The sequence below is a fragment of the Drosophila albomicans genome, chromosome 2R, assembly GCF_009650485.2.
Source record: "Drosophila albomicans strain 15112-1751.03 chromosome 2R, ASM965048v2, whole genome shotgun sequence".
Taxonomy (NCBI): domain Eukaryota; kingdom Metazoa; phylum Arthropoda; class Insecta; order Diptera; family Drosophilidae; genus Drosophila; species Drosophila albomicans.
Window position 1 is genome coordinate 31,303,087 of NC_047631.2, and position 26,744 is coordinate 31,329,830.

Genomic DNA, 26,744 nt, shown 5'->3' on the forward strand with positions numbered 1-26,744 from the left:
GCAGTACTGTGGAATGTGGTACGTTTTGGACAACCGTCGATCACCAGGGGATGTAGCTCAGATGGTAGAGCGCTCGCTTAGCATGTGAGAGGTACGGGGATCGATGCCCCGCATCTCCAGTGAGAATTAATTATTTTTTAAACGATTTTTAAATTATATATGATTTTAAAAATATTAAAATAAATAGAATTTAAAATTTATAAAATTATTTAGAGTTTTTCTTATGAATGTGGGGTTTGTTTGAGATATGATATTTACATATGTGATAACTTGGAATATATTTTTATTCTTTTTACTTATTATAAAAAATTAGATAAACTTTACAATGTTACAAAAAATTAAGAAAAAAATTGAAGAACTGATATTCCTCCCTTTAAACTGGAGATGCGGGGCATCGATCCCCGTACCTCTCACATGCTAAGCGAGCGCTCTACCATCTGAGCTACATCCCCGTTGCATTTTGCTGTGATTTATTTCTCTAGAAAAGATAACTTCAAAAATATGTATTGAAAAAGATTGTTTTTTTCGAAAGATAAATGTTGACAATTCCAAAACTATTATTTGATAATTATAGCTGATATCCTAGATGTACATTTTAAGTCCTGCTCGGCCCATATTAAGCATAAAATTTTTAAAAACGCTTTCCGAATAAAAAAAATCGTTAATTTTGGACAGTACACAATTAACTAAAGAGATAAAAAAAAGAAGGACTAAGTCCTTTAAACTGGAGATGCGGGGCATCGATCCCCGTACCTCTCACATGCTAAGCGAGCGCTCTACCATCTGAGCTACATCCCCGTTGTGATTTTCGGTGATTTTGTGGTCAATTTAAAAACTGCAGCTCGAAGAATCTAAAAATAGATTGGCCTGTAAATAACTGGAATGCAAGACCATGGTCAGCAATTGTCCACATGAATGGAATCAACAAATGAGCGCAATAAACAAAGATACAAGTTTGTGTTACAAAAGAAACAACCTAAAACTGGTCACGTATTTCTGGTTCATTGGCCCAAACAAAATTTGAAAGTGCGACCAAAGCATAAATATGCATGAACTGACGTTTATATTATGCAAGAAGGCTACCAAAGCAGTTTTGATTCGACAATGCTGGTCAATTTACAAAGCAACAAAAAACTGGTTTTTATTCATCAAATAGTTGTTGGACACAAATTAAGCTGAATAATCAGCAGAGATAGTATAAGATAGTAGCTTAATAAATTTATAAAGTAATTAACTCTAGAACAGATTTAGTAAAATTAATCTTTAAAAAAAAAAATCAAAAAAGAATCGACGGGCTCAACCGGGATTTGAACCCGGGACCTCTCGCACCCAAAGCGAGAATCATACCCCTAGACCATTGAGCCGCTTGCATTTGCGATCGCCTATTTGTCTTCTTAAGTCAACGATCTTGAGTTGCACTTTGTTTAAAATTCAAATTTAAAATGCAACTTTCTAAAATAAAACCAAGGTTGAATACAAATTATTTGGGAAATTAATTCAGTTTTTATTACCAACTTGTTTTTCGAACATACATCACGTAGAGTAGTGTAGGGCATAGGGTTGATTTAAAATAAGACTATTATTTCGAGCATTTTCAACAGGGGATGTAGCTCAGATGGTAGAGCGCTCGCTTAGCATGTGAGAGGTACGGGGATCGATGCCCCGCATCTCCAGAGAGGATTTCTTTTTCCTTTTTGGTTTTGTTAATTTTTTCTCTCATTTTCTGTAATTAACTGCGCACATAATTTCCAGTTGAACACACTCGAAATGGACGGCAATTATTTGCATTAGCGTTTTGTGGTCGATTCAAGATAAAAGGTTAGTGCGAAAGTGAAGTTGAGTAAGGACTTTTCACATGCACTATATCTCCAGTTTCAGTGGCAAGAGAATCAGAGAATGAGTCCGCAACCTGCTCAAATATTTAATTATTCATAACTTTAAACAATCACGGCGACGTCAGCGTCATGCCATATAACCCTAGGGCTACCCCAGATTTATCCTCCGCACAGTCAGAATGCCGTTTACGTCTCAACAAGCACAACACACAATACAAGGGATTCCCCCCTCCCTTGCTGCTGTGCTGCTGCTGGTAATAACATTGTCGTAAAATCATGTTTGGCTTATCGTTATCCCAGCTGGGGAGCCGAGGCCAGAGCCAGAGCCAGGATAGACAGGACACGACTTGGCATCGTCAGGATGTGAGTTGTGCGCGCTGCATTTAAATGCCGCTGAAAATGGCGTGAATTATAGAGGCGTAGGTTAAATGCCGTTAGACAGCCACATAAACTACAACAACAAAAACAGGAACAACAAGGATATGGGGGAGTCGAGTAACCCTTTCACTCTTGACATGTCATAGCATCGGGATAGATTTCAAAAATGTTGAATGTTCGCAAAAGTTTTGCGTGTCGCCCGCCCGTCTGCTTTTAATTTTTGTAAAATTATTTGCATTCGCATGCGAAACTGACACAAAACTTTACTACAACCTCCGCCGTGTTTGGTGTCCTGGCTGGTTATCCTGTCGCTGCTGCTCCCTTGACTCCTTCCAACCAAGACTCTGGCTGTTTTCTTGTAATTATCGCTTTTGTTTGTTAGTTGAACTTTTGCCAGGTCTGGCCGCCGGCTAGCATACAAGTAGAAAATTAGCGTACTAAAATTACTAAACAATATTTGGCAAGACGCCTGTTTGCTCCTGCCGCAAAGTAGGCAACATATTGTCCTTGACTCGACTTGTTGTCGTTCATTTTCTAATTGGTCCAAAAAGTTGCTGCCAAGTTTTCTCGTTCCACACAAAAATTATTTCGTTTGCTAATTCAATTTTAATGCTTGATTTCATATTAATTGAAAAATAAATTTGACTTTAGCAACTGACAGTAAAAAGGGTGTCGTTGAGTAGAGAAAGTAACTTAAAGTTGGTAATTGGACTTGAAGTATAATTTTGGAAAGATTTATTTTTTTTGTCGACTGATAAACCTATTTGAAACTTGGTAATATACGAATTTTAATATAAATATTATAACTATATTATAAAAGGATGAGTTTCTGCAACTTTTCTGAAAAGAAAGAAAATAAAAACTGAAAACTAATGTGTGGAATAATAATTCTTCAATTCACAGTTTGAAATTAATGGTGATTTTAAGAAAAATCTCTCAACGAAAGATTGAAATTCTCTGAAATTCTTTTTCTAGAAAATTGATGGTTTAAAATACATAAAACTAAAATGCTAAACACATTCCTAAATATATATATTTTAAGCTTAAGAATAGGACTGAATTTTTAAGTCCACTCTTTATGTGTCTAACTGATATGAAGTATAATATTAAATTCAATTTCAACAGACTTTTGTTGAATATTTTATTGAATCTAAGCTATAAGGTATACTTTATTCTACCGTTATTATGGATGGCTAATCTTTCGGTCAATAATTTGTTATGAAGCCAACGTTTATTAAACTAATAATTTACATGGACACACATTGTCGTTAAAAACAATTTGCTGTGCACAACAAAAAGCACACACACCGAGATTTATAAGCCACACATACAAAAAACGAAGAGTCATAAACGTATTTAGAGCGATAAAAAGGTCAGCTTCCCCCTTGCTTCTCCCTAAGCTGTAAGTAAACTTATTGAATGTCTTAAGTTTTTTCCATCTTTAACATTGTTTTCCCCCATCTCGAGTTGCCTTCTGCTTGTTTTCATTTCATTTTTATGACAACGTTTAGAAATCGTTGTATATGAGTATTTTGCTGTCTTTTGGTGCTGTTTGTCTTTCCATTGCTTTGCTTTTGGCCACATTTAGCGCTATGCTCCCATTCCGTTCCGTATTGACATTTGATCTTTATGTGGCCAAGGTTCTAACCCCGACCACATATTGTACAGCAACAGCAGCAGCAGTATGTTGACTGTGTCGCTTTTGTTTGTCTGCAGGCATCTTTTTATGACTCGAGTGTGTTTGCCTTTCGGCTTTCGCCTTTCTCCATTCGCCTTGCCATAAAAAATAAAGGAGCGAAGCACAAAAAATGGTACACAAGTCTTAGAAACCAAATTTCTTGTGCGGGGTCATAAATATGAGGTCATCTGTTATGAACACGAGCTGCAATGGCTTAAGAAGCCTTTGAGTAAATAAAACTTGCCTCAAAGTAACGCAAAGCAAAGCGCGTCGTTGTCTTCTGTGGTGACAATCGAATGATGGAAAATAAATACAAATGCAATACATTATTTGAAGAGTAGTCAAAACTTTAATGTATAATATTTGAAATATTATTTTATGAACATTTAACAATTTGAAATTTAAGCTTTCATTTCCTGCTGATGTGGAAATAAAGATAAAATATGTTTGTTAATAAATAACTTCATTGGAATTTAAAATAAATTCCGAAGGTGTAAAATGTCATATTATAAAATTGTAAAATTAAATATTGACTACTAGAAACACAATGTTTAAGCTTTTACTTGTAGTAATATTAAGAAAAACAACTAAATAAATAAATAATCAAGTAAAAAAGATTAAGTTGAGATACCCGCCACGCATTTTGAATGTAGGTTCCAAAAAAGGACGATATTATTCTAAAAATATATCAAATTAATAACATACCGAAGACTGCATTTGGTATATTCATATACTATTATGGCAGGTAAACATTTAATTTAATAAGACATTACAGTATTCTAAAAATATACCAAATTAATATACCGAAAGAGCACTTAAGCATATCGAAGACTATATTTGGTATATTGATATACTATTATGACAGATAAACATTTAATTTAATATTACAAAACAGAACAGTATTATTCCAAAAATATACTAATTTAATATACCATGAACAAAACTTAAACATACCGTAGACTATATTTGGTATTTTGATATACTATACTAATAATATTATTCTATGAATATACCAACTTAAAATACCGCAAAAAACAGAACGATGACTATATTTGTTATATTGATATACTATTATGTCAGGTTAACATTTAATTTAACTATCTAAAGTTTATTCAACATGTTCTGTAAACATTTTCTTATAGAAATTCACGCAAATTGCAGTGCTAAGAGTAAGTAAACTAACTTGATCTCAGTCCATTACTTTAATCGGCAAGCAAACTGCGCATCCTTTCACTATCCTCACAACCCGCTGTGTTGAGAACCCAAAACACATTCCAAACATCTTAATCAAATCAGAGCTGCTAAATGGCCAGAGATACCCTCATAAATATGTCAATTAATGGCACGCCCAGAGAAAGAGAGAGGGAGAGAGAGAGTGAGAGAAAGGAATAGTGTCTGCTGGTTGGTCTTATCTGAATGAAGACATAAGTGCCGTGATATCAATTTATGTCAACGTAAATGGGACTGATTGTGAGATTGGACGCGTTTAATATATGCACAAGCACTTGACTGGCCCTGGAACATGTGTCAGCGAATCTTAAGTGAAGCTTATGAAACTATTAAAAGGCGCAGACGGCGCACCGCACATGTCCTTGTCTGCTATCCCTTCTAGCAACAACAACAACAAGGATAACAGCAATGACAAACATATAAACAAACAACGTCGCATACACGCCAAAAACAGGAGCTGGGGTAATTAGTTTACTACACGCCCGAGGCGTACCCAAAAACTGAGGTTGTCTCTCCTCCATTCCATTCCCTTTTACTTCTCATTTCCTTTCCCTTGTTTGTTATGAATAATTCCGACAATGGGCACAAAACTTTGACCAGCTGAAGAGACACAAAACCGCAAGAAGGTAACCGCAAGTCGAAGAAACTGCGGCACGGATTTCATTGCTCTAATGTAATAATCATTGTGTAGCGCTTAAACGCAGATTACTCATACGCACGGTTTGCCAACGTCTAGCATTAATTATTTAGCTGCTCAGAGTCGTGACAGCTCAATAAAAAGGGAATGTTGCTAATGTTAATTGCCTTTTTGTGTGCCACAGCATTTGCATAATTTTCTTTAAACAATAAAAATCTAATTTGGCCAACGCGTCGCACTTACAAATATAATTTCTTGTTAAATTCATAATTGTTAATTTTGTTTTCGGACACTTTTGACTTGCCAAGGCCCTGGCTTTCTTTTGGCTATTGTGGGCTTAACTTTAATTAAGAGACAAGTTCATTTGCCATGGGGTTGTTGTGCTGCCTATTTCTAAGGGTGGAATAATGAGCGTCTCATAAATGGTCAGTTATGTAGTTGAGATGATGATGAGAAGAAAGAGAAAGAGAATGAAGTTTAGAGAAGTATTATTTTTATGAATTTATATCTTTTCTCTTTTTTGAAGTCACACAAACAGCACTTAAAATTAATGGTTTACTATTTGCACAACAGCTGTGCAACATTTGGTAATTCAGTTGCAAAAAATTGGGCAACTCGCCACCAAAACAGAAAAAAAGGTAGGCAAACCATTTGGCAACTCCCAACTCCCCATGTGAATGAATGTTGGCAAACAGTGCAAACCTTTTGTAACTCACTCGCAACAGTTCCCCATTGAAAGCAGGAGCAACACACTCGACATTCGACATTCAGCATCGCGTTGTGACACATGAGTCGAATATGTTGCAAATTCAATATTTGCCAACAATTTTGCAGCATTTCTTGTTGTCATTTTTTTTTGGGCAATGTATTTTGCTTTTTTGTATTGTTGTTGTACCTTTTTTTTAGACATGTCCGAAACGACAGTTGTAACAAGCAAACAACGACAGCAAAAGAACAATAACAACAATGCCTCGTGCATGGCAAATAAAAAGTTAAAAGCATTTGTTGCATCACATACAAATGAGAGAGATACGAGCATAAGAAATAGCAACAATAGTCAGAATGAAAGGGCAATTGAATAGTATTACAATTTTAATGCTCTTTTAATATAGCAAAATTACTAAAATTGCCAAACATTCAAATATGAATGCTAAAAGTTTATGATATCAGATACGAATTCGATATTCATTTGTAACTAAAGATTTTCAATGGCAAACATCTTATTATATTTTACAAATAAATTTAGAGTTCTTGAATAGTAGACGCTGGAATAATGATGACTATTTTTAATAGTGCCAAAAAGGAATTACAAATGGATTTTTACAGGAGATTTTATGTTTAATAAATAGAGAGAAATTCACATAGCTTTTAAAAAATATTGATAATATCAAACGATTTTTGCGTACTTATGCTTTAGTGAAGATTTTAAATACACAACATCTTATGATTAAATTAACAGAAATATAATCGCCGATAATAATTAAAACCATTCTTAACAATATCAAGAAGGACTTAGTTAAAAGTATCTAAATAAAAGTTGGAATATTTCATAATAAACATTTGTTATACTCTCATTTATAAATTTAGAACATATAACCATTTATAAAACTTATAATTATAAGTTAATTTAGTTATCGATTCAGTTTTCTATTCTACTCTACTCTTAAGCAATAAGGAAAGTCGCATAGATAAATTATAATACTCTAACTTTTATGATTTCATTGTGCTCACACCGAACGCAAGGTTTTGTAAGCAAATGTGATGAGTTGTAGAGTTATGAGAAGGAGAGAGTTGAGAGAGTTCTCGCATTTCCTTCCTCACTGGCCCACAGTGGCCGCAGGGCAGCTCTGAAACTGACCGTGTGTCTGTCCGTCTCTCTGTCCGTCCGTATGTGCGTCTCTGATCCGTCTGTTGTGCTCGCCTGTTAACGTGTGCTTTGGTTAACGAATCGTGCAAATGCGGGTGGAATTGGTAGCTGGGGAACGATGATGATGGAAGTTGAGTTTATTTTGCACATTTTTGTGCATTTATTTGATTACGCTGAGTATTTTATTTTTCAATAAACACGACGGAAGGAAAGAAAAGCAGGGCAACTGGCGCCGCTCATTAAATTTTGATTGTTTCTTGGCCATAAAAATCACAGCAAAAGTTTCCTCAAATCACACAAGTCGCGACGAACTACAACAACAACGACAACAACAGCAAGTAGAAATAATGTTGATGGCAACATAATAGCAAGTGGCATGCCCCATGTTGCATAGCTTGAAATCGCTTTAGGCATTTCACAAAAATGATGATAATTAGCCACAAAAAACCGGCAGTCCGCTTGCTGGTCCAAAAAGTAAAAGTCAAATCAAAAACTAAACAAAAGTGCTGAGGAAATTGCCAAACTGCGGAGCAAGGAGAGGCGAACGAAGAAGCGAGGAGTGTCAGTCATGTCCCAATGTGAAAATTAACTTGTAAACGCTTATAGCGAATGCGCTTGAAGGGGAAGCGCAGATAGCAACACCCAACACCAAACACCACAAGTCAGGACTCCTCTCCAGGGATTGGGGCTAACGATTTACAATCAACCCAAACACCAAAAAAGCAGCAGCAAGAAGCAGCAAAACGCCAAGAGTCTAAATAAAAACTTTTGCATTTCATTTCGTCTTTTGATATTTGTGTGGAGATTTCTTGCTCGCTACTTTCGAGTGCGATTAAATTGTTTTAATGGTTTTTGTTCTCCACGGATAGCTGAAGAGGGGAAAATTCAGGGGGATGTCAAAGGTGTTGGGTAGTGGTGGGTAAAACGCTTAAAGTTTGTTTTTTAATGGCCGCAGTTTTGTTGGCTGTGGTCTGTGTTCTGTGGTCGCTGAGGTTTCCTAATTGCCACCACAACACTGCCAAAAATAACAACAGAGAGAGAGAAAGAGCAACAACCATTTAAAGGTGTTAAAGTCTTTAGGAATTCGTGGATTAAAATTGTTGATGTAAAGGAATTTTTGTTGGGTTTTAAAATATATTTATTTAACTACTAAATTGTAAGTGTTTTTGTAATTTACCATTTCAATACATTTAATTAGCATATCTCTATCTTTTACTAAAAGTAAACTGTATTTATTATTTCATTTTTCATTTTCTGCTAAGAAGAATTGAAGGCAATTTTCATCAAAAGTTATATGAATACATTTCGAATATATGGCTCAAAAAAACTATTTTAAATTTCCATAAATCAAATTCTGATAACTAAATTAAATAAACATTGCAAGCTTTGATTTTTTTTGTAAGCAAACCAAAACCAAAGAAAACTTTATTGTATTCCATGCTCTGTTTTTCAGCCAAACAATAAATGTGAATATGTGAAGTTAAATAATTTTTGGCTATCAACACTGTCGCACGCTGTCCAGTTTTTGGCCGGCTTAAGGACATCCTTTGCCCAGCCACAAGAGCACCTTTGTCACAGCCACAAAGCTTAGAAAGAGTTTGGACAAAACCCAAAGGTTTCAAGTAACTATAACAGTTAAGCAGCTTTTGGCCAAGTTGTGTGCCATTTGATAGCCCAAAAGCGCAAATGAATTCTATGCATACAATATATATAGTATTTCATTTAAAGAAATGATATATATGTATGTGCCTTTTTTTATTTTATGAGTGCCAACTAACCGGGTTCAGTGACAGTCGACTAAATCATGTGAGGATTTGCGTTTATCACACAAGGCAGCCAAGCGATTCGCTTGGATGTTGTTGTGTGTTTGTTGTGCGTAGTCGAGTCGCATCCTGTTGAGGATGGCACCTTTTTGGGATGGCAGGAAATTGAAAATTTCCACAGTCAACGCCATCGCCATCGCCACATGTGTGGCATGTCAGCGAGTCTAATGCCAACTAAAGCGAACCCAAGGGCCAATAACATTTACGCTAATTTGATAATCTGCACACGCACAAGGGTTGCGCCAATTCCAACAACATTTACATACATACCCAAAAGAGGAATGAGAGGGCCATAACAGACGCACCTAATTGGCTGCAATGGCACCCGAGGGAGTTCACAGAATATTCACTAGCTGACCGCCTTGAATGCCAATGCCAATGCCAAAGTCAAACCGAATCCCTTTTCACATTATCAGCGCGTTATCATCGCATTCGCTTTACTCTTGAACGCATTTTTGGGGCGCAACTCTTCTTCTTGCGGTCAGCGAGTTTATTATTTTGGCTTTTATTTTATTCGACTTTATTTTATGCTGGCTTATCTGTTTTTGTTGTTGTAAAAAAGCTGTTTTTGCCATGCTCGCCACCCAAAAATCGGCTGCGTAATCGCTTTTGTGCGCTTGACTTCAGCTGAAATTAGCTACGGGTTCTGAGCGAAACAACATTCAAGATTTGTTTCGTCTCACAGCATTTATTAGTGCTATTATTCTTGTCGTTTGACTGGTCAGGCAAATAAATTAACTTTGCATAAATCTAATTATTTATTCAGGTCATTAATAAATAAGTGGCATAATTTTTGGTTAGCCGCTGTGTTTAGACATCTAAAATAACCTACAAAAATGAATTGTAAAGACAATAAATATAAAGTGTTCCATTTTTAAACTGTTCTCTAATAAATACCGAAATTAGCCAATTTTGGTTTATATTCGTATTACATTTTTTTTTATTTTTTAATCGTTAAATAATCGTTAAGCAGCAATAATTTTATTACAATATTTCAATGTGATTTACATACAAGTTATTTTTAAAATTATTCTATATTTCAGAATTGTTCCTCTTTCTTTTGCCAATCATTAGCTGTCATCACTTTTACTCTGCTTAAGAGGAAGTCAACGCCCACTTGGCGTATGCGTAATCTTCTCCTCTTCCCACTTGCTTGCACATTACACATACGCCCCATGTGCATATGTTTGTGTGTGCGACGGCTGGCTGTTATGCGACAAGATTTATGTGCGCTTTCTTTGGCTGGCATTCAACATTTTAACGCCTGCAAATTTGCTAATTAATTAGTTTAAACGAGAAAAATGCCTGATACTCGAGTGCGAAAGAAAATCTAGGTTGTAGGCATTATAATTTGATTAGTTGGCAATTTTCCAGCGCAACATGCAAGTGAAATCAGCGTTCACCGCAAAAACCCAAAACACAGTTGGTGGTAATTAATGTGTTTATGAGTGAGACGCGACTTGAGGGCGATACACATAACGTAAAAAAAACGCGAGGGAAACGCGCGCGTTTTTACACGCGTGTAATTTGTTTGGCAATTGTTGTAGCCCTTTTTTTTGACTGCTTTGCGGCAAATAAAAAATTAATTTAACGCACGTTTTGCATGTGGGTTTAGCTGGTGAATTTCGGGCACCGTTGAAACATAATGAAATTGATTTAAGGTTATTAATGCCGAGCACTCGGCGAACACATTCCAGTTGCGTTTGCCTAAGTAAATGTTTGCCATTCCATAATGTTGCTCTACGAGTAACCTTTAACGTCAATTTTATGCAAATTATGTTATTTCTGCTGCGGCTGCTGTTGCTTTTAGGAGGCGTGGCACGAATGGATCCGTGTAGCGACGGGGCGTCGCTGTAAACTTTTCTTCTGTGGCTCAAGTGGGTCTGGGTGTTGTTATTGAAGTTTTTGGGCGTCTGCCCTCGAAATGACTGCCGACTGTTCACTGCCGACTGCTCACTGCTGACTTATTCAATAAGCCAAGTTGAAGTATGCTCCGCTGCTGCTGCTGCTGCTTAAGTAAATACCGTGTGCCTCATACAAGCCACGAGCCGAGTGTATGCAAAAAGTGCAAATAATAATAATAAAGAGTACTTATTGTTTGATTTATGTGTCTGTGTGTACACAATACGAATATTCCTACATACGCGTATTTGCCAAAGTGTGGGCAACTGAGGCTGCTTTCTTGATTTTTGAGGCAAGTCTGCATATCTGCGTAGAGAAAATTTATTGAGAGAACTTATTATGAGACCAAATATGCAACTGGTTTTTAAAAGTACAGAGCTGGGTAGTCTATAGTTTAGAAAAAATAAAGTTAAATTTTTATTTGTCTATAATTTGTGTTAATTTTACTAGCAATTCGTGAACTTTTGAGCTGGAAATATTTGTATTAGTGTAGAAATATAATAATATTTGTATTGTATTGTATTATTGTATTTATAATAGACTTGAAACGTAAAAGTGTAAACAATATAGATTAAAGATATTTCAAATACGACTCATGATCTTCTTTCTTACTTCTGACTTCTGATGATCCACTACGAGCACCTGATGATACTCATAGCTTCGTGCATATCGTATTGCTAATGCCAAACGATACCACTAGGGTCTATCGAATAGGCTCCACCCCTGTTACATGTATTCCTTAGCTTTTTTATTTATCTGTTAAGCAACACTAAAAAACTTGTTCAAACCTCCATATTTAATATAGATTAAAATGATTATTTTATCATTAAACATACTTCATAATATAAATACATTTTGCATTAAAAGTCATGAAATACTCTCTTTTAACATTGTTTTGTGTTTCATGTTTCTTATTATATTATATTTAACAATCCACTAAGTGCTTTATTCACTTTGAAACTAGTAGACATGATGTCATTTACAATTTCTACTATTATTCCAAATGAATGTAAAAATGCCCAACAGCTTTTTTCCCTTCATTCAAATACAATATTGTCTAATCAAACCTCAAAATACCTTTGTCTTTCTTTAGGTGTTATTTTCGACACTTTTTGAATCTCTTTCTATTTCAATCCTCCACTTCAAACTCTCTTTTTTATGTCCCCTCTTTCACTGTCTCTTATTTCATCTCCGTCTGTGTATTGCAAACTAAGCCCTGCCATCAGTTGCCACTGATAAAGTCACCTTTATTTGTCAGTCTTAGCAAAATCGTGGGCACGTACCTGCCACGCACCCCAGAGCCAAGTGTCCAACTTAAACCCAAAGCGTTAAACCGCACACACCTATCATGAGTTTGCTGTTGTTGTTGCTGCTGCTTCGTCACCTCGAACATTCATTCAGCCAGCCAACGATACAGGATGTGCCAGGATTGTACGAGGCAACGAGCGGGGGGCGAGGGGCGCTTGCTAAGTGAGCCATTTATCTTCTCAGGAACCTCAAGCGCGGCGACACAACAACACAAAAATAGCATTTCCTACACGCGTCATCCAATCCAGGCAGACGCCAATAATGTTGCGCTGCAAATAAAACGATTTATATGCCGCAATGCCACGCAACAGCAGCAACAACAACAACACCAACTAGCAAAACATTTCGGTTTTTGCCTTATCCCAGGATACATCAATTGAACAACAGCAACACGAAGTAAATGAAACCCCAGAAAAAGCAAAAAGAAAAAAATAGAAAAAACGAAAGCAAAATCGAAGATTGCTATCTTTGACGGCTTGTTTTCCTACCTCCCAGTGCAAGGGCAAGGGGGCGTGGCAGCCATTATGTATTGGCGTTGAAACAATTTGAACAGCCGAATGTTCCAAGTGTTCGCTTCGCATTCGCATTCGCCTTCGTCGAGCAAAACAAATGAAAGGAAGTCGTTTAAAAGTACAAACGGACATTATTTATCGCTCAAACCATTTAGTCGCTGAAACTACACAAAGAGCATAAAAAAAGCAAGGACTAAGACCCCGACCAAAGTAGCCTCGTCCCCCCCGTCAATAGTCTCCATCTCTTACCACTTGTTGTTGTCTGTGTCTACTTAGTTGTAATAAATGGAAAACGTTGCCGACTCCAACAACTTCCCCACACACACACACACACAATACGTTGCATATAATTTTTTGGCGCTAGCAATTGGATTTTAGCCGCAACCACTGAGAAAGAGACAACTAGATGCATAGAGATTGAGAAGGGAATGGAATTCAGATAACTGCCGCTGGCAAATCGATTGATTTCTGCTTGCTTAAGCAGTTTTCGATAGATCCGGGAGCAAAGTAATTTACAGTTAGCAGCTGTCTTATCGGAATGAGAACTTACATTGTGGCCACTCGGAATGAGTTTCCCTTAATTGTCGCAGTTGCTGTTGGGGAAAGACAACAAAAATCAACTGGACAAATCTAAATGATAGTTAGAGGAAATACAAGTTTTTATAGTCTTTGAAGATCTTACAAGATCTGCTTTAATAATAAAGTTGATAATCCTTTCTAAAGAATCTTTAAAAACTCCTAAAGAAGAATAATTTCATTTTATGTATATTTCAGAGAATTTATTCAATTCATTTCAATTTTTAAGACTTTCAGATAATAAACCAAAATTTATTGTGATATATCAGATCAGTAGCAATTGATGGCAGGGCTTTGTTTGCAATACACTTAATCATAGGGAATTTTTTCGCAAACTTTTTCAAATGATAAATATTTTAGTGTTTTATATTTAATATTTTAACTGTAGTACTATGATATTACTATATCTGAATAGATCTACACTTCACGAATGTAGATTATCTAAAACAAGTAAAACATGAAAAAACACTATATTAACTCCAACTTTATCCGTCTATATCATTTTGGGGTTATAGTAAATTACATAAAATATTGTCTTAGATGAGCGCTCTCAATATTCTCTCCAACTTTTTCAAATACTCGCACATTCCTTAGCTAATTTAACAGACAATTAGAAATTAGCTACGCTTATTTAACTGCTATTGCCAATGTCGAGCTTTAGCGTAATGAAAACTGTTTCTACTACAACTGCTTACTCTTTACCTAACTTATTTAAGATTCGCGAGGCAGACAATGCCACCATCTAGGCATTCCTATGTCACAGCTACAATGAGAAGTACAACACTATGGAATAAATGGACATTTCACGACAAATATTTAGTTTGAAGATTGTCAAAAAGCAAATGCTAAGAAATTTTTATCATTTTAAAGATCTCATTATTATTTTCCAAATATAAGTAATTTCATTTAATTTTTATTCAAACAATATTGGTCATAGTTTTGTATTGAATGTTTAGGTCTTCAAATATTTAAACATTTTTAAGAGAGTTGCTCAATGTGTGACAATTCTGACTTTCTTTCGGACACTTTCTGGCAAATAGTTAGAGAAATGTTTGCAAAGCAGTCTTTAAGTAATAGGAGTATACAAGTATATTCTCTATTATTTAAGCATGTTAACTTTTGCCTATTTCAAATTTCTGGTATTGATCTAATATTTTATGATTAAATACAATTCACATATTCTCTACAAAATTATGATTTTTGTCCATAGTGCAATGTCCAGGCTGAACACATACAAACACATACAGACCTCAGGCGTCTTATCGCCTTAAACCACTTTAGTGTCAGGCACGTTGACAGCGGTCGGTCCGTATGCCAGACTGTGAACATTGTCGCCGCTCTGCTCCACACTCCCAAGTAGTAGTTGTTGTTGTTGTTGTGTGTGTGTTGTTGTGCTTGTTGTGTGGGCTGACCATTTAACGGAGTGTCTGTTAACATGGCCAGTGGTCTTGTCGTCATTGCGAGATAGCGCCAAAAAAAAAAAAAAGAGAAGCTCACCCACAGCGAGTGGAATTTACGTTTTTCGGGCCATAATGAGGGTGATTTTCGTATTTGTGGTAGATTTGTCCACTTAGCAGCATGACCACAGCCAGGACTTGGTTTGCTTTTTGATGCTGTTGCAATTTGCCGGACCGTCGGCTGGGTGTTAAGGCAAATCATTTGTAGCGCTTTGCCACAGTGGATTATCTAGGCCGGGTCCTGCAGGATAATGTTAATAATTTGTAATGCCTGCATATTTTTTGTTGCCTACTTTGCGGCGCTCGTTGTCATCAGCCTGATATGCTATACGCGAGCTTGTGTTTTATGCGCCAGCATGCATGACAATGATTTGTGCTAATGAGTAGCGCACCAGGAGAGTGGGGAAAAGTGGGAAGCAAAGAGAATTTTGTGGAGTCAGATTTCCCCTAGTGCTCGTTTAATTGGCATTTTTGCTGAGACGTCTGCCGGTTTTGTTTTATTAAAAAAAGAGAATGCAAAAGAATTTCCAATGCAAATGAAAACCGAAATTTCGGACAGTTTCGCTCTCCATTCCAATTGAGTTGATTTTCATTATCAGCAGCAGCAAAAACGGACTAACTTAAGTCCGCCAGGGTCCGCCAAGTGCTGAAATGTGTACACAATTGTCTACGGATTTTCAATATTATTTTGCTGCGGTCGTTCCCCCTCCCTTCTCCTCTATCTCCTGCTCCAACTTCCTCTTCGCAGACAAAAAGCCACCAGCAGCTGAATCTGAAGTTGTCTTGGGTTCATTGTGAATGTGTCAGTCTCGCTCTCAACCGTTGTTGAGGATGTTCATTGTAACCAATTTCAATTGGGCATTTTATTTTATATTTGAATTTTAAAATTCCTTCCGCACCGGCGACAGCAGGCGACAGGAAAATGGACAATTTGTGTTTGCGGCAATTGATTGGCAAATACTTCGTTTTGTCCGGCCAAATGGTTAAGGCCAAAAGGTTTGCTGATTAATACGCGTTGACAGTGAAAAGCGTAGATTTATTTTCATTTGTCAGCAGTATTAAAATTCCTTTCATTTTATAGTGAGGAGGGAAGAATAAAGCAGCTGTATACATATTATTATGAGAAATTACTGAACATTTTTTTATTTTATTCGTTAAAATTTAAATATATTTTAAAACCAAAACATAAGCGCGGATTATATTTATGACATTCCAGAAATCAAATTCGATTGCCAAAAAAAGTAGTAAAGTATTGGAAACTTTTCATTTAACTGCAACAAATTTATTGTTTGTGTTTATGGCCACAAAACTTTGCACTTAGCAGACGCCACGATCAATTGACAACTCATCCATGCAGCGTATGCGCCATTTAAGCGCCTTAAAGTCGGCAATAACCGAGAGCACACAAAAACAAGAAGAAAAAAAAAGTTGTCCGATGCGTAACTTGCATGCAAATTACAAGCAATAAAACGAGGCACGTCGATGCTTAAGCAAACTTCTGAGACAAAAACCAGAGGCAGAGGCACTCAGACAAGTAGCGACAACATCCACAAGCCAAAGCGATTATTCTTTATTGTTTAGACAACGAGAACGACAGGAACAACAACAGCAACAGCAACAACAATAATAACAATAACATGAAACAGGCGCTTGTAGCAATTCTCACATCATACGATTGGCATTGAGATTGCGTCCTTGGTATTGGAAATTCCCAAGGCTGTCATATGTAACCACGACAAACGCTGGGGATATGTAAATTTGTCAGCTAGCAAAAGGAGTGAAATAATCATAAAAATGTCAAGGCAGACGGCGTGTGGGGAAAATCCTGAATTGAATTTTTATCTATTGTATAGGCAATAAAGTCACATTGTCAATGTGTTGCTATAAAATTATTATTTACTTTCTTGAGTAAGAACAAATAAAAAAAAAGAAACCGGGCTCAACCGGGGATTTGAACCCGGGACCTCTCGCACCCAAAGCGAGAATCATACCCCTAGACCATTGAGCCGCCGATGATATAGGGGATTTTGTATCGAAATTTAAAAGCTGCAACTAGCTTAAATTTAAATATTTTGGTGTAATTAAAGATACAAGTTCAACAAAAGATAAATGCCAACAACCGGTTCCCAGTTGTTTCTTTTGTCTTCAGACCTTCGCTTTTTGAGACATCTTTCAGCTGTCAGTTGTTAGTCAAATTTGTTTTTGCTTTTCCTTTTATTAATTATAGGTTTTAATATTGGATATATATACGATTTTTTTTCTGGTGTAACCCTTATCATTTGAGCGTTGATTTATTGACTTTTAAACGCTGCAGTTGCACAACACGCAGCTGACTCATCAAATTTGTTTTGTCTTTTCCCTTTTGGCATGCTTTTAATTTAATTTGAAAAGTTTTGCCTGCCCATTTGGCGCATTAAACCCTTTTGACCCAGCCAAAATTTTATACATTATAGAAAAAAAAACGAGCGAAACGAAAACAAAAGTCTTCGCATAAATAATTATGATAACTGTCAGAATTTTGGACACGCTACGAAATTGCCACGCCCATTAATTGCAATTAAATTGCGATTTCTTTAGCAACAGACAAAATTTCATAAGTTAGTTATCTTTGTACACTTCTTCGATGTTGATTAGATCTTACTAACAAAGATGGTACCGTCGATATCGATAAGTATCTATTTAATAGACGCACTCAACGCACATCGTTCTCTTCAGTTTGTTTCATCTTAGCATTTAAAACTTTTCTATTTTCCTCTTATTTTTAATGCTCACATTTTTTATTGTTGTCGTTCGTTGTTATAAATCACAAAACTGTATCCATCGAAGATTTATGAGCTGCTAAATATGCGCCAAAGAGAGCAGCCAAACTTTCAACACATATCAAAAATGTAAAACATAATTATACTATATCTATGTAGATACTACATACATATTCTGAGGCATGTGTGTAAGTATCTATATCTCGTTACGTACATTATTTATCCGAGTCTTTGTCGCTGTTGCTTTTCATTTGCGCAGATAAACAAAACAAGGTCCTAAGTAAACACAAAGTGGTCAAAAAAAAGATGATAAAAGAAAGAAAATTTTAAATGCTGCCGCAGACAAAAACACAAGTTGATTTTAATTGAAAAATAGCAAGAAAAATGCAAACAATTTGTCTGAATTTTGAGGTGTGTCTTCGATACACAGATAACCGAATTGTCTGACTAGATAACTCATTATTGTTTTTAGTTTTCACTTCAAGTAGAAGCTTATAAAAATTACTTTAATTAATGTGGTTGAAGAGATACAAGGAGCAACAATTTTTACACTTTGCGTGCCAAAAATAACAACAAACTAACCATAAGCAACAGCAGTCAATCGAGTTTTTCCTTTATTTATTTTTTCAGCAACTATTTTACCTTTTTCCCACTCGTTTTCAAGTGTTTCGCTGAGCGCCATTTAGTTTGCCATCGTTGTTGTTGTTGTTGTTGGGGAAAAGCCATTAGAAAAAGGCTGCTTGAGTGTTAAATGTGTTTTGGGTCTTGGGTGTTTTGCCTTTTGGTTTGGGGTTAGCATTGTTTTTGTTCGTCTAAGTCAACAAGGTCGAGGGTTAATGAAAGCTCCTTGCTGAAACTTTTTAACCTTAGCTACAAGTTTTTGCTGCTTCGAATTGTAAATAGTAAATGGATGACAATGAAAGATAGCTCTTTTTTTATTAAAAATATAAATATTTATCATCTTATAGATATAGATTATAATATACGAAAGTCAGTCGTTATATCTTGGCCAGTGCCTTGAACTTGTTGCGTTGCTGCTGCTTAAAAGCTTCGTGTTTCTTGCGTTCTGCATTCTTTAGCAGAAATTCACGAAACTTGCGACGCATGTCAAGGGATAGTCCTGTGTTCCGCAAATCCAATGACTCTAGCATCTTATTGCAGCCTATAATCTTCAGCAAATGCTTGCCAAATTCCTAATATCGAAACAGTGAACATTGAAAACAGTTCTTAAAAAAATTCAAACTTACCTCGCCCAAACAATTGTTGGATAGATCAATGTGTAGCAGTGTCTTGTGCTGGCAGATCAACATCATAAAGAGCTTCGTGATGGTTTCGCTAATCCCGCAGCTGCCCAGATTAAGTTCCCGAATGGGCATCAGCTGCAGCGTATGAAAAATGGCGGCAGCGCCATCGCTTTGTATGGGATTCAGACGCAGCACCAGGCGCAACAGCGGCACGTGCCTCAAAGTGCAGCTCAGCGTGTAGGCGCCTTCCTCCGCTGTCGGGAAAGGAAATACATTTAAAAATTGAAAATAGAAAATAGAAAGAAAAATAAGAGAAAAAGAAAATACAAAGAAGTGCGGTATTATTTATCAAATATACCAAATAGAATTCAGAATATTGAGTAATCACTACAGTGCGGTATTATTATAAAATATACCAAACTTATCTATTGAATAAATACAAAAATATACTGAGGGCTAAATGTGGTAGATCGATACAAATGAAGGAAAAGGAAAACAGTGCTGTATTATTCTTAAAATATACCAAATTAATATACTGCATAAATACTAAATTATACTGAGAGTTTTATATATTGATATAAATAAAGCAAATGGAAAGCAGTGCGGTATTATTCTTAAAATATTCCAAAATAATATACTAAATAAATACTATATTATTATGACAGTTTTATATATTGATATAAATAAAGCAAATGGAAAGCAGTACGGTATTATTCTTAAAATATACCGAATTAATATACTAAACCAATACTATATAATACTGAGGGCTAAATGTGGTATATCGATACAAATGAAGGAAAATGAAAGCAGTGATGTACTATTCTTAAAATATACCAAATTAATATACTAAATTATTCTGACAGTTTTATATATTGATATAAATAAAGCAAATGGAAAGCAGTGTGGTATTCTTAAAATACACCGAATTAATATACTAAACCAATACTATATAATACTGAGTGCTAAATGTGGTAGATCGATACAAATGAAGGAAAAGGAAAGCAGTGCGGTATTATTCTTAAAATATACCAAATTAATATACTGCATAAATACTAAATTATACTGATAGCTTTATTTTTATATTTATATTTATTTTATAAATAAAGCAAATGGAAAGCAGTGCGGTATTCTTAAAATACACCGAATTAATATACTAAACCAATACTAAATAATACTGAGGGCTATATGTGGTATATCGATATAATACTACATTAAATCATTAATACGCACTGATTTTATTGTTGGTCAGATCGAGCACTGTGAGTGTGGAGAAAGATTCCTTGCCACAGGTCTCGAGGAAGCTGCGTATACCCGCATCTCCGACAGCGCAATGCATCAGGGATAACTCCTTTAAATGATGACAACCCTTGTCCAAGCTATGAGCCAAGAATCTCAGTTGATACGCAGCCAGCTTGGTGTTGTGCAGACTAGACCCAAGAGTACAACATTAAAGGACGTTTCAATGGTTTATTACACAACTTACCAAAACTTGCGCAGCTCGTGGCATTGGCTGAGTCCTTTGGACAACAGAAGAATGTCCCGTGGCGTTAGCTGATTGCAGCCAATTTGGTAATTGATGCCCGCCGTCTTGGTGCTGTAGCTCAGCCGCAGTCGCCGTAAGTCCGGCAGATTGCTCAGTAGGTAATCAAGCGGAATGTGATCTATGTGAGAAAGGGAGAAAGAGAACTCATTATACACTGCTTAAAGGTTTTACTATGAAAAGAGTATCACCATTGCTCTCGCTGTCGCCTGGTGCGGGCTGTAGCAGATTTATCTCCAATTGATTTATGTACGCCGCACAGATGTCCAAGGCGGTCTGCACATTGCCATCCTGCTCGTAGTCGCCGGTTTGCATATTTTCAATAAACTCCTGCACATGTCGCTCCATGTATATGTTAATCCAGCGACGCTCTCTGCCCCGCGCCTGCAGCGTTGCCAAACGCCAGCGCAGCTCATAGCAACGCTGCCAGAAGCAATCATCCCGGATGTGAGTGCTGAGCAACTGCAGCGGTAGCTGCGTATCCAGCTGACTGAGTATGTAATTACGGTCCTGTCGTCGTGGCAGCTGACGGTAAAGAGGCAGCTCTAGAAAACAATACGTGAGTACTTCGTGTTTTGCTCTTGTTGCTTCTGTCAACTTACAACCGACCTACATACTTACCACTCCAATTGTTGACGATGGCATCGAGCACAAGATGTCGCAGACTTTTCGCTTCATTTGCTTGGCACTCGCCGGCAAGTTCAGCCTGGATCGGAGTCAATGATTTACTGTTGACTTTGGGCAGTCTGACATCCTGGGGATTGAAATAGGCCTGGAAGGTGTCAATGGAGACTGTGCTGGGAAATTCACAATACGAGAAATCCATTCTTCACTTCACAACAAAACCAACTATTTACTTTTTAGTTTTAAGTAAACAAATTCATTCGAAGAGTTGGTTGTCAAGGCAATGCGGTTTGTTCAACTTGGTTGCTACATTTCAACACTACACTAAGGCGAGATGGTAGTTAGTAGCTACATTACTCATAAAAGAAAGCTTATTGCTATAATACTCGCTAGTTACTACATTGCTTGTGGAGATGGTTGCTACATTACTCCAAAAGTTTGCTGACTGCTACGTCAATTGTGTTTAACGAGTTTTCTTCTGCTTGGAACTTTATTATTACGATCAAATGATCAGTCAATTTCTGTGTATTGGTCAGGTATAAGTTGGTGTTTGGGATACTCTGGTATCAAAAACTCCAATCGCATGTTACGTAGCAGTGCACAGTCAATATAGCTCCTAAATTCTGGATATTTACTAGAATGGCACTCAATGGCCCGTCCGTCTTTAAATATCGTTTTGCGCAGCTCCATCATAATTTTTCGATCTCGAATTTTTGTATAGAAATATGGAAAGAGCCAACCTGTTACCGGTGGTATATTATAAGGTGTCGATCTTCCGATACAAACAGTGCTCAAGGGGCCCCTTAAATTAATGAAAATTAGGTTTAAAATGGTTTTTTGAATGTTATGAATACTCACATTTCTTGGTAATAGTTTATATGTGGTCTCGAATCGATTCTCATTCGATATACTGTAAATTCACCACCAATATTGTAACGAGTATCTCGAAACAGATCGCCGAAACTAACGGCCCACGGATTGTGAACCCAGTTTCCCATTTTATCTGTTTCATACCTCGGTAGCGGAAGGGTCAACTCTATGTGATCTGTATAGCGGCTTAGTTCGATAGTTACATTATTACTATTATTCAATTGCCTTACCTTTATTCCCGAACACTGGACCTGGCGTTAAGTAGTCATCGCTGCCTATACATAAAATTAATTTAATTGTCATAGTTATTCATTATTGGTATCATTTGTTTGTATTTACGCGCTTTGTGTGATTTATCGTCATTCGCTCGGTCTTCTTTTTTGGTACTTAATTCCTGTTTAATGGGTTTTGCTTCAGCAACTTGCAGATCATCGACGAGTGCATCCTCAAATCTACGCAAGTTAGATTTGCTTGAGATTTCGGCAAGGTCAGTTTCACCCTCAAGACTATTCAATGACATCGTTTCCTGCGAATCTCTGTCTTCAGCAACCTGCAACTCGGGTGTAGACAAGTTCGATTTGCTTAAGATCTCGATAAGGTCGCTCTTTATCTCTGTTCTGTTCAATGGAGCTGTTTCAACAACCTGAAGGCCAAACGAATGCAAGGCCATACATTATTTCTCTAATGGAAAACAAAAACAAACAAAATATATACTCACGCTCGATATAAACATTATAAAAATGACCAAACTTAGCGACATAATTTTTTTTTTAACTTGAAACACAGTTTAATAATATAATGTTTCAGTGTTCGTGTGCTACTGTGTATCCGAGTGTTGAAATTGAAGTTTGTTGAAGTTAACTTTTGGAATGTTTCTAATTATTATCCGAGTGACTTAGTAGGCGTAACTTTAATAAGGAAGGAAATCGTCAGAGTTACTTCGGCTTTAATCTCCTGGTAAAATTTGTAATATCCCATTGGAAGATAATAAGGAAAACCGTCGCCAGTCAAAGGACAATTATCAAATATATACTCTTTCTTTAAATCTGATAGATCCACATATGGCGGCAAATTTGAGCAGTTTGCCACATTCAAGTAGAGCATGTCATGGTAATAGGTATCCACAAAAGTCTTTAAGCCTTGATTTGGTATTTGGTAGGGAGTCAAAGTATAGTCGCTCTCACGGCCATTTCGACAATGCCATATAAGTACTTTCGCCTGAATTTGTTATTGATTAGTTCATATTATTACTGCATTAAAATTATATTTTGCTCACTGTGCTCTTTTCATCGGTATCACAATTCCAATTGACACGTGCCGAAAAGACTGATTCACTGAATGAGATTCGATTGACTTGTATGGACGTATTCACTTTTTCCTCATCGGATGATGTCAAGCCTGCACTAAGTATTTCAAAATCATATGCTCTCTTTGCTGGTGAAAACAATATGCAGATATTTGGCATCAACAAAAATGCCCACACAATCGAAAACGACATCATTTAAATAGACAATTGGCTGACTATCTCAATTTGTCGTCTTCTTATATGGTCAACATTCTAAGCTTAATGAAATTGAGTTGTATTGTGATAATGTTCAGCGTTGTTAAAAATATCTGGTCATCGCTGTATTTCCGTTTACCTTTCAAAAAAACATGGAAAATATCTACACCTCTAATTATAAGTTACACATTCAGCAAGCCGATTATGAGTTCGATTAGATATCATTACACCACATTTTTTGCTTACTAGCAATAATATTTATTTGGCTTTTCCTTGTATTATGTCCAATCAGAGTGAAAATTTACCTGGGACTAGGCTGAGATATTTGCAGCTGTCATGACTTGACTTTAATGCAGCTTCTTGACTTTGCCATCTTCAACGTCGTGTCATTTTTATGGCTTAGTTGCGTGGCGCCTGGACATATGCAAAATATTTTGAATTTCGTATAAAATGGCGTTATTTATGTACGACGACGACCAAATCCCCTGTTCAAATGAATAACCCAGAGTGTTCATGATGCGCATTATTATGGCCAAATTATACACCTTATAAAAACAGTTGCGCTTCCTCTCCCCAACCAATGTGAACCAATTTTTATGTAAAGCAATTTATTTTGAATTATTTTTATGGCACTTAAATCGATGCTTCTTTTGGCGAACCACAAATTGCAGGGTCATGATTGCCAAATCATTCTCATATCATCACTTTTTTTTACTCCTAGTTTCGTGTGTTATCTTGATGAAGGAAATTCATGCAACTCATTTATTTGAGGAAACATGTTAACAGCAATAATTTATTAAAATGATGATATAGAGAAACATTACACAATAGCTTGTTCTATGTCAACGATAAAAATTATTCAAATATTTACCAAATAATGCAGTACATGAAATTTGTTGTTTATTTGATAAGGAGGTAAATTTGACAAAGCCATCATGGTGATGATACTCGTACATCGTTATAAAATTAGTGAATGTGACTTTATAATCGTCGTATTAGCTATATATAGCCCATCATTTGTGTGGATCTGCGAACAATGAGGACCTATTTAATCCCAGCATAAAACTAGAACACGCAGAAATTGGTAAGCATTCAATGTCAGGTTTCGTAGATTGTAAATTCGATGCTGATCAATATACTATGGTGAGTTAGTTACAAACATGCGATTTCAATAAATGATTTTCGTTTGGTTGCAGTGTCAATTGCGATTTCTTTGGAGTCTGTGCGGCAGAGATAATGACTATAAGGACACCATTTATCAAGTACCGATGATGACTTTTTATGAATTTCTTGATACATGAAAATTATCTATGCGGTTTGGGGCAGTTGTTCGAATTTTCTAAATATCGGGGACAAATTTGTTTCACCCTGGAACAAAACTACATACATATTTTCTAAATGTGATCCACCGGGCGTGAACTATCCAGATATATTACCCAGAGGCTATTATAAATTGATATTCAAGATAGTTGGGCAAGCTGAAATTGTGTTTGAGGTTATTTTAAAATTAAAACCCAAATCTTTCATTTAAATTAACAAAACTATATTTGAACATCAATTGTATATTTTTAATTGCAGTAAATTTCGCTCTATAAAACATGAAATCTAATTAAAAGGGATTGAATAAATTCAATATGTAAAATTTCTTTTTATACCAGCTACCCATAGGGTAGAAGGGTATTATAACTTTGTGCCGACAGGAAATGTATGTAACAGGTAGAAGGAGGCATCTCCAACCCTATAATATATATTTATATATATATATATTCTTGATCAGCGTCAACAGACGAGACGATCTATCCATATCCGTCTGTCCATCTGTCTGTCTGTCCGTCCGTCCGTATGAATACTTATTTCTCAGAGACTATAAGAGATACAGCTATAAAATTTTTTCGACAGCATTTGTTATGTTTACACGCAGATCAAGATTGTTTCTAATTTTTGCAACGCCCCCTTCCGCCCCCGAAAATCAAAAAATCGAATAACAAGCGTAATTTTAAAGCTAGAGCTGCGAATTGGTGTATACAATAATAACTATAGTATTTAATAATAATAACTATAGTATACGATCAGAAAAAAATTGTGGAAGGTATTAAAGAAATACTTTTGTAAAAAACGCCTACCTACTAGCGGTCTTAGTTGCTTTGGCCGACAATCTGGTATGTAGTGCCGTCTATGGTATATTTTGAATGTGGTATTATATCGATATACCAAATATACCATTTGTTATATTTTGTAGTATTTTTTGTAGTATTTTCGGTATATTTTGAAAATAATACCGCAATATTTTGCTTTTATTCAAAATGGGAAGCGGGTATCTCACTGTCCAGAACACTCGACTGTAGCTTTCTAACTTGTTTTAACTTAACTTTTGAAATACAAAATCAGTCTTCTTCGATCTCATAAATTATATATATTTTTAATCAGCAAACGATATATAGACATGTCATAATCAGCGAGATTTGTTTACTATTGTCAGGTCTTCATTACATTGATTGAAAATATGGTATATTTTGTGTGTATGGATACCGTGGTAGTATTTATATATACCAAATTTACATTTCAGTATATTTATATCGGTATATTAATTGAGTATATTTTAATAAGAATAGCGTCCTGATGTGCATTTATTGACACACTCTATCCTTCTTTCTTGTTATCTCTGCTACTGTTCAAAAGATCTGTTTCAACAAAATTGAGGATCATTGACTGCGTAAACAATCATTATTTTTCCAATGGAATTCATATAACAAATAAATATACAAACTCAATTTAAAGGTGAAAATAATAAAAATATTTGTATTTAGTGACATTATTTATGTAAAGCATTTTGATAAGAAAATACATAATTTGTTTGTGCTGGCAATTTAAATAAAAGTTCAATGTGATGAAGTGTATGTCGCAAGTTTTGTTACAACTTATTATCCCATTGATTTCGATGTCAGCTTAAAATAAAGGATTTGGTATTTGGTAGGGAGTTTTACTGTAGTCATTTTCACGGCC

The 26,744-nt window shown here is 36.0% G+C and overlaps 3 protein-coding genes and 6 non-coding genes across 10 annotated transcripts; 2 read left to right on the forward strand and 7 right to left on the reverse strand.

The window, feature by feature from the left end:
• Positions 1-46: 46 nt before the first annotated feature.
• Positions 47-119, forward strand: Trnaa-agc (transfer RNA alanine (anticodon AGC)). The gene has a single exon. It is a non-coding gene; the product is annotated as a tRNA-Ala (tRNA).
• A 260-nt stretch (positions 120-379) lies between these two features.
• On the reverse strand, positions 380-452 carry Trnaa-agc (transfer RNA alanine (anticodon AGC)). Its single transcript has one exon. It is a non-coding gene; the product is annotated as a tRNA-Ala (tRNA).
• Positions 453-725: 273 nt separating this feature from the next.
• Positions 726-798, reverse strand: Trnaa-agc (transfer RNA alanine (anticodon AGC)). The gene has a single exon. It is a non-coding gene; the product is annotated as a tRNA-Ala (tRNA).
• Positions 799-1,292: 494 nt separating this feature from the next.
• On the reverse strand, positions 1,293-1,364 carry Trnap-ugg (transfer RNA proline (anticodon UGG)). Its single transcript has one exon. It is a non-coding gene; the product is annotated as a tRNA-Pro (tRNA).
• Positions 1,365-1,600: 236 nt separating this feature from the next.
• Trnaa-agc (transfer RNA alanine (anticodon AGC)) lies at positions 1,601-1,673 on the forward strand. Its single transcript has one exon. It is a non-coding gene; the product is annotated as a tRNA-Ala (tRNA).
• A 15,465-nt stretch (positions 1,674-17,138) lies between these two features.
• Trnap-ugg (transfer RNA proline (anticodon UGG)) lies at positions 17,139-17,211 on the reverse strand. Its single transcript has one exon. It is a non-coding gene; the product is annotated as a tRNA-Pro (tRNA).
• A 1,687-nt stretch (positions 17,212-18,898) lies between these two features.
• Positions 18,899-21,742, reverse strand: LOC117576205 (uncharacterized). Its single transcript, XM_034260798.2, has 6 exons — positions 21,368-21,742; positions 20,938-21,291; positions 20,690-20,867; positions 20,437-20,633; positions 19,210-19,460; positions 18,899-19,155 (listed from the first exon to the last, which is right to left on the reverse strand). The coding sequence occupies exons 1-6, from the start codon at positions 21,570-21,572 to the stop codon at positions 18,961-18,963; spliced, it is 1,380 nt and encodes a 459-aa protein (XP_034116689.1). The 5' UTR covers positions 21,573-21,742; the 3' UTR covers positions 18,899-18,960.
• An 85-nt stretch (positions 21,743-21,827) lies between these two features.
• Positions 21,828-23,088, reverse strand: LOC117576206 (uncharacterized). 2 transcript variants are annotated; one of them, XM_034260800.2, is made up of 5 exons: positions 22,959-23,088; positions 22,580-22,883; positions 22,471-22,515; positions 22,229-22,415; positions 21,828-22,172 (listed from the first exon to the last, which is right to left on the reverse strand). In XM_034260800.2, the coding sequence occupies exons 1-5, from the start codon at positions 22,998-23,000 to the stop codon at positions 21,881-21,883; spliced, it is 870 nt and encodes a 289-aa protein (XP_034116691.1). In that variant the 5' UTR covers positions 23,001-23,088; the 3' UTR covers positions 21,828-21,880. The 2 variants fall into 2 exon arrangements, with proteins under 2 accessions (XP_034116691.1, XP_051863293.1); XM_052007333.1 differs by having other exon boundaries at positions 22,580-22,790; positions 22,959-23,080.
• Positions 23,089-23,095: 7 nt separating this feature from the next.
• Positions 23,096-23,714, reverse strand: LOC117576207 (uncharacterized). The gene is made up of 2 exons (XM_034260802.2): positions 23,517-23,714; positions 23,096-23,458 (listed from the first exon to the last, which is right to left on the reverse strand). Exons 1-2 carry the CDS (start codon positions 23,703-23,705, stop codon positions 23,123-23,125), a joined length of 525 nt encoding a protein of 174 aa, XP_034116693.2. The 5' UTR covers positions 23,706-23,714; the 3' UTR covers positions 23,096-23,122.
• Positions 23,715-26,744: the final 3,030 nt, after the last annotated feature.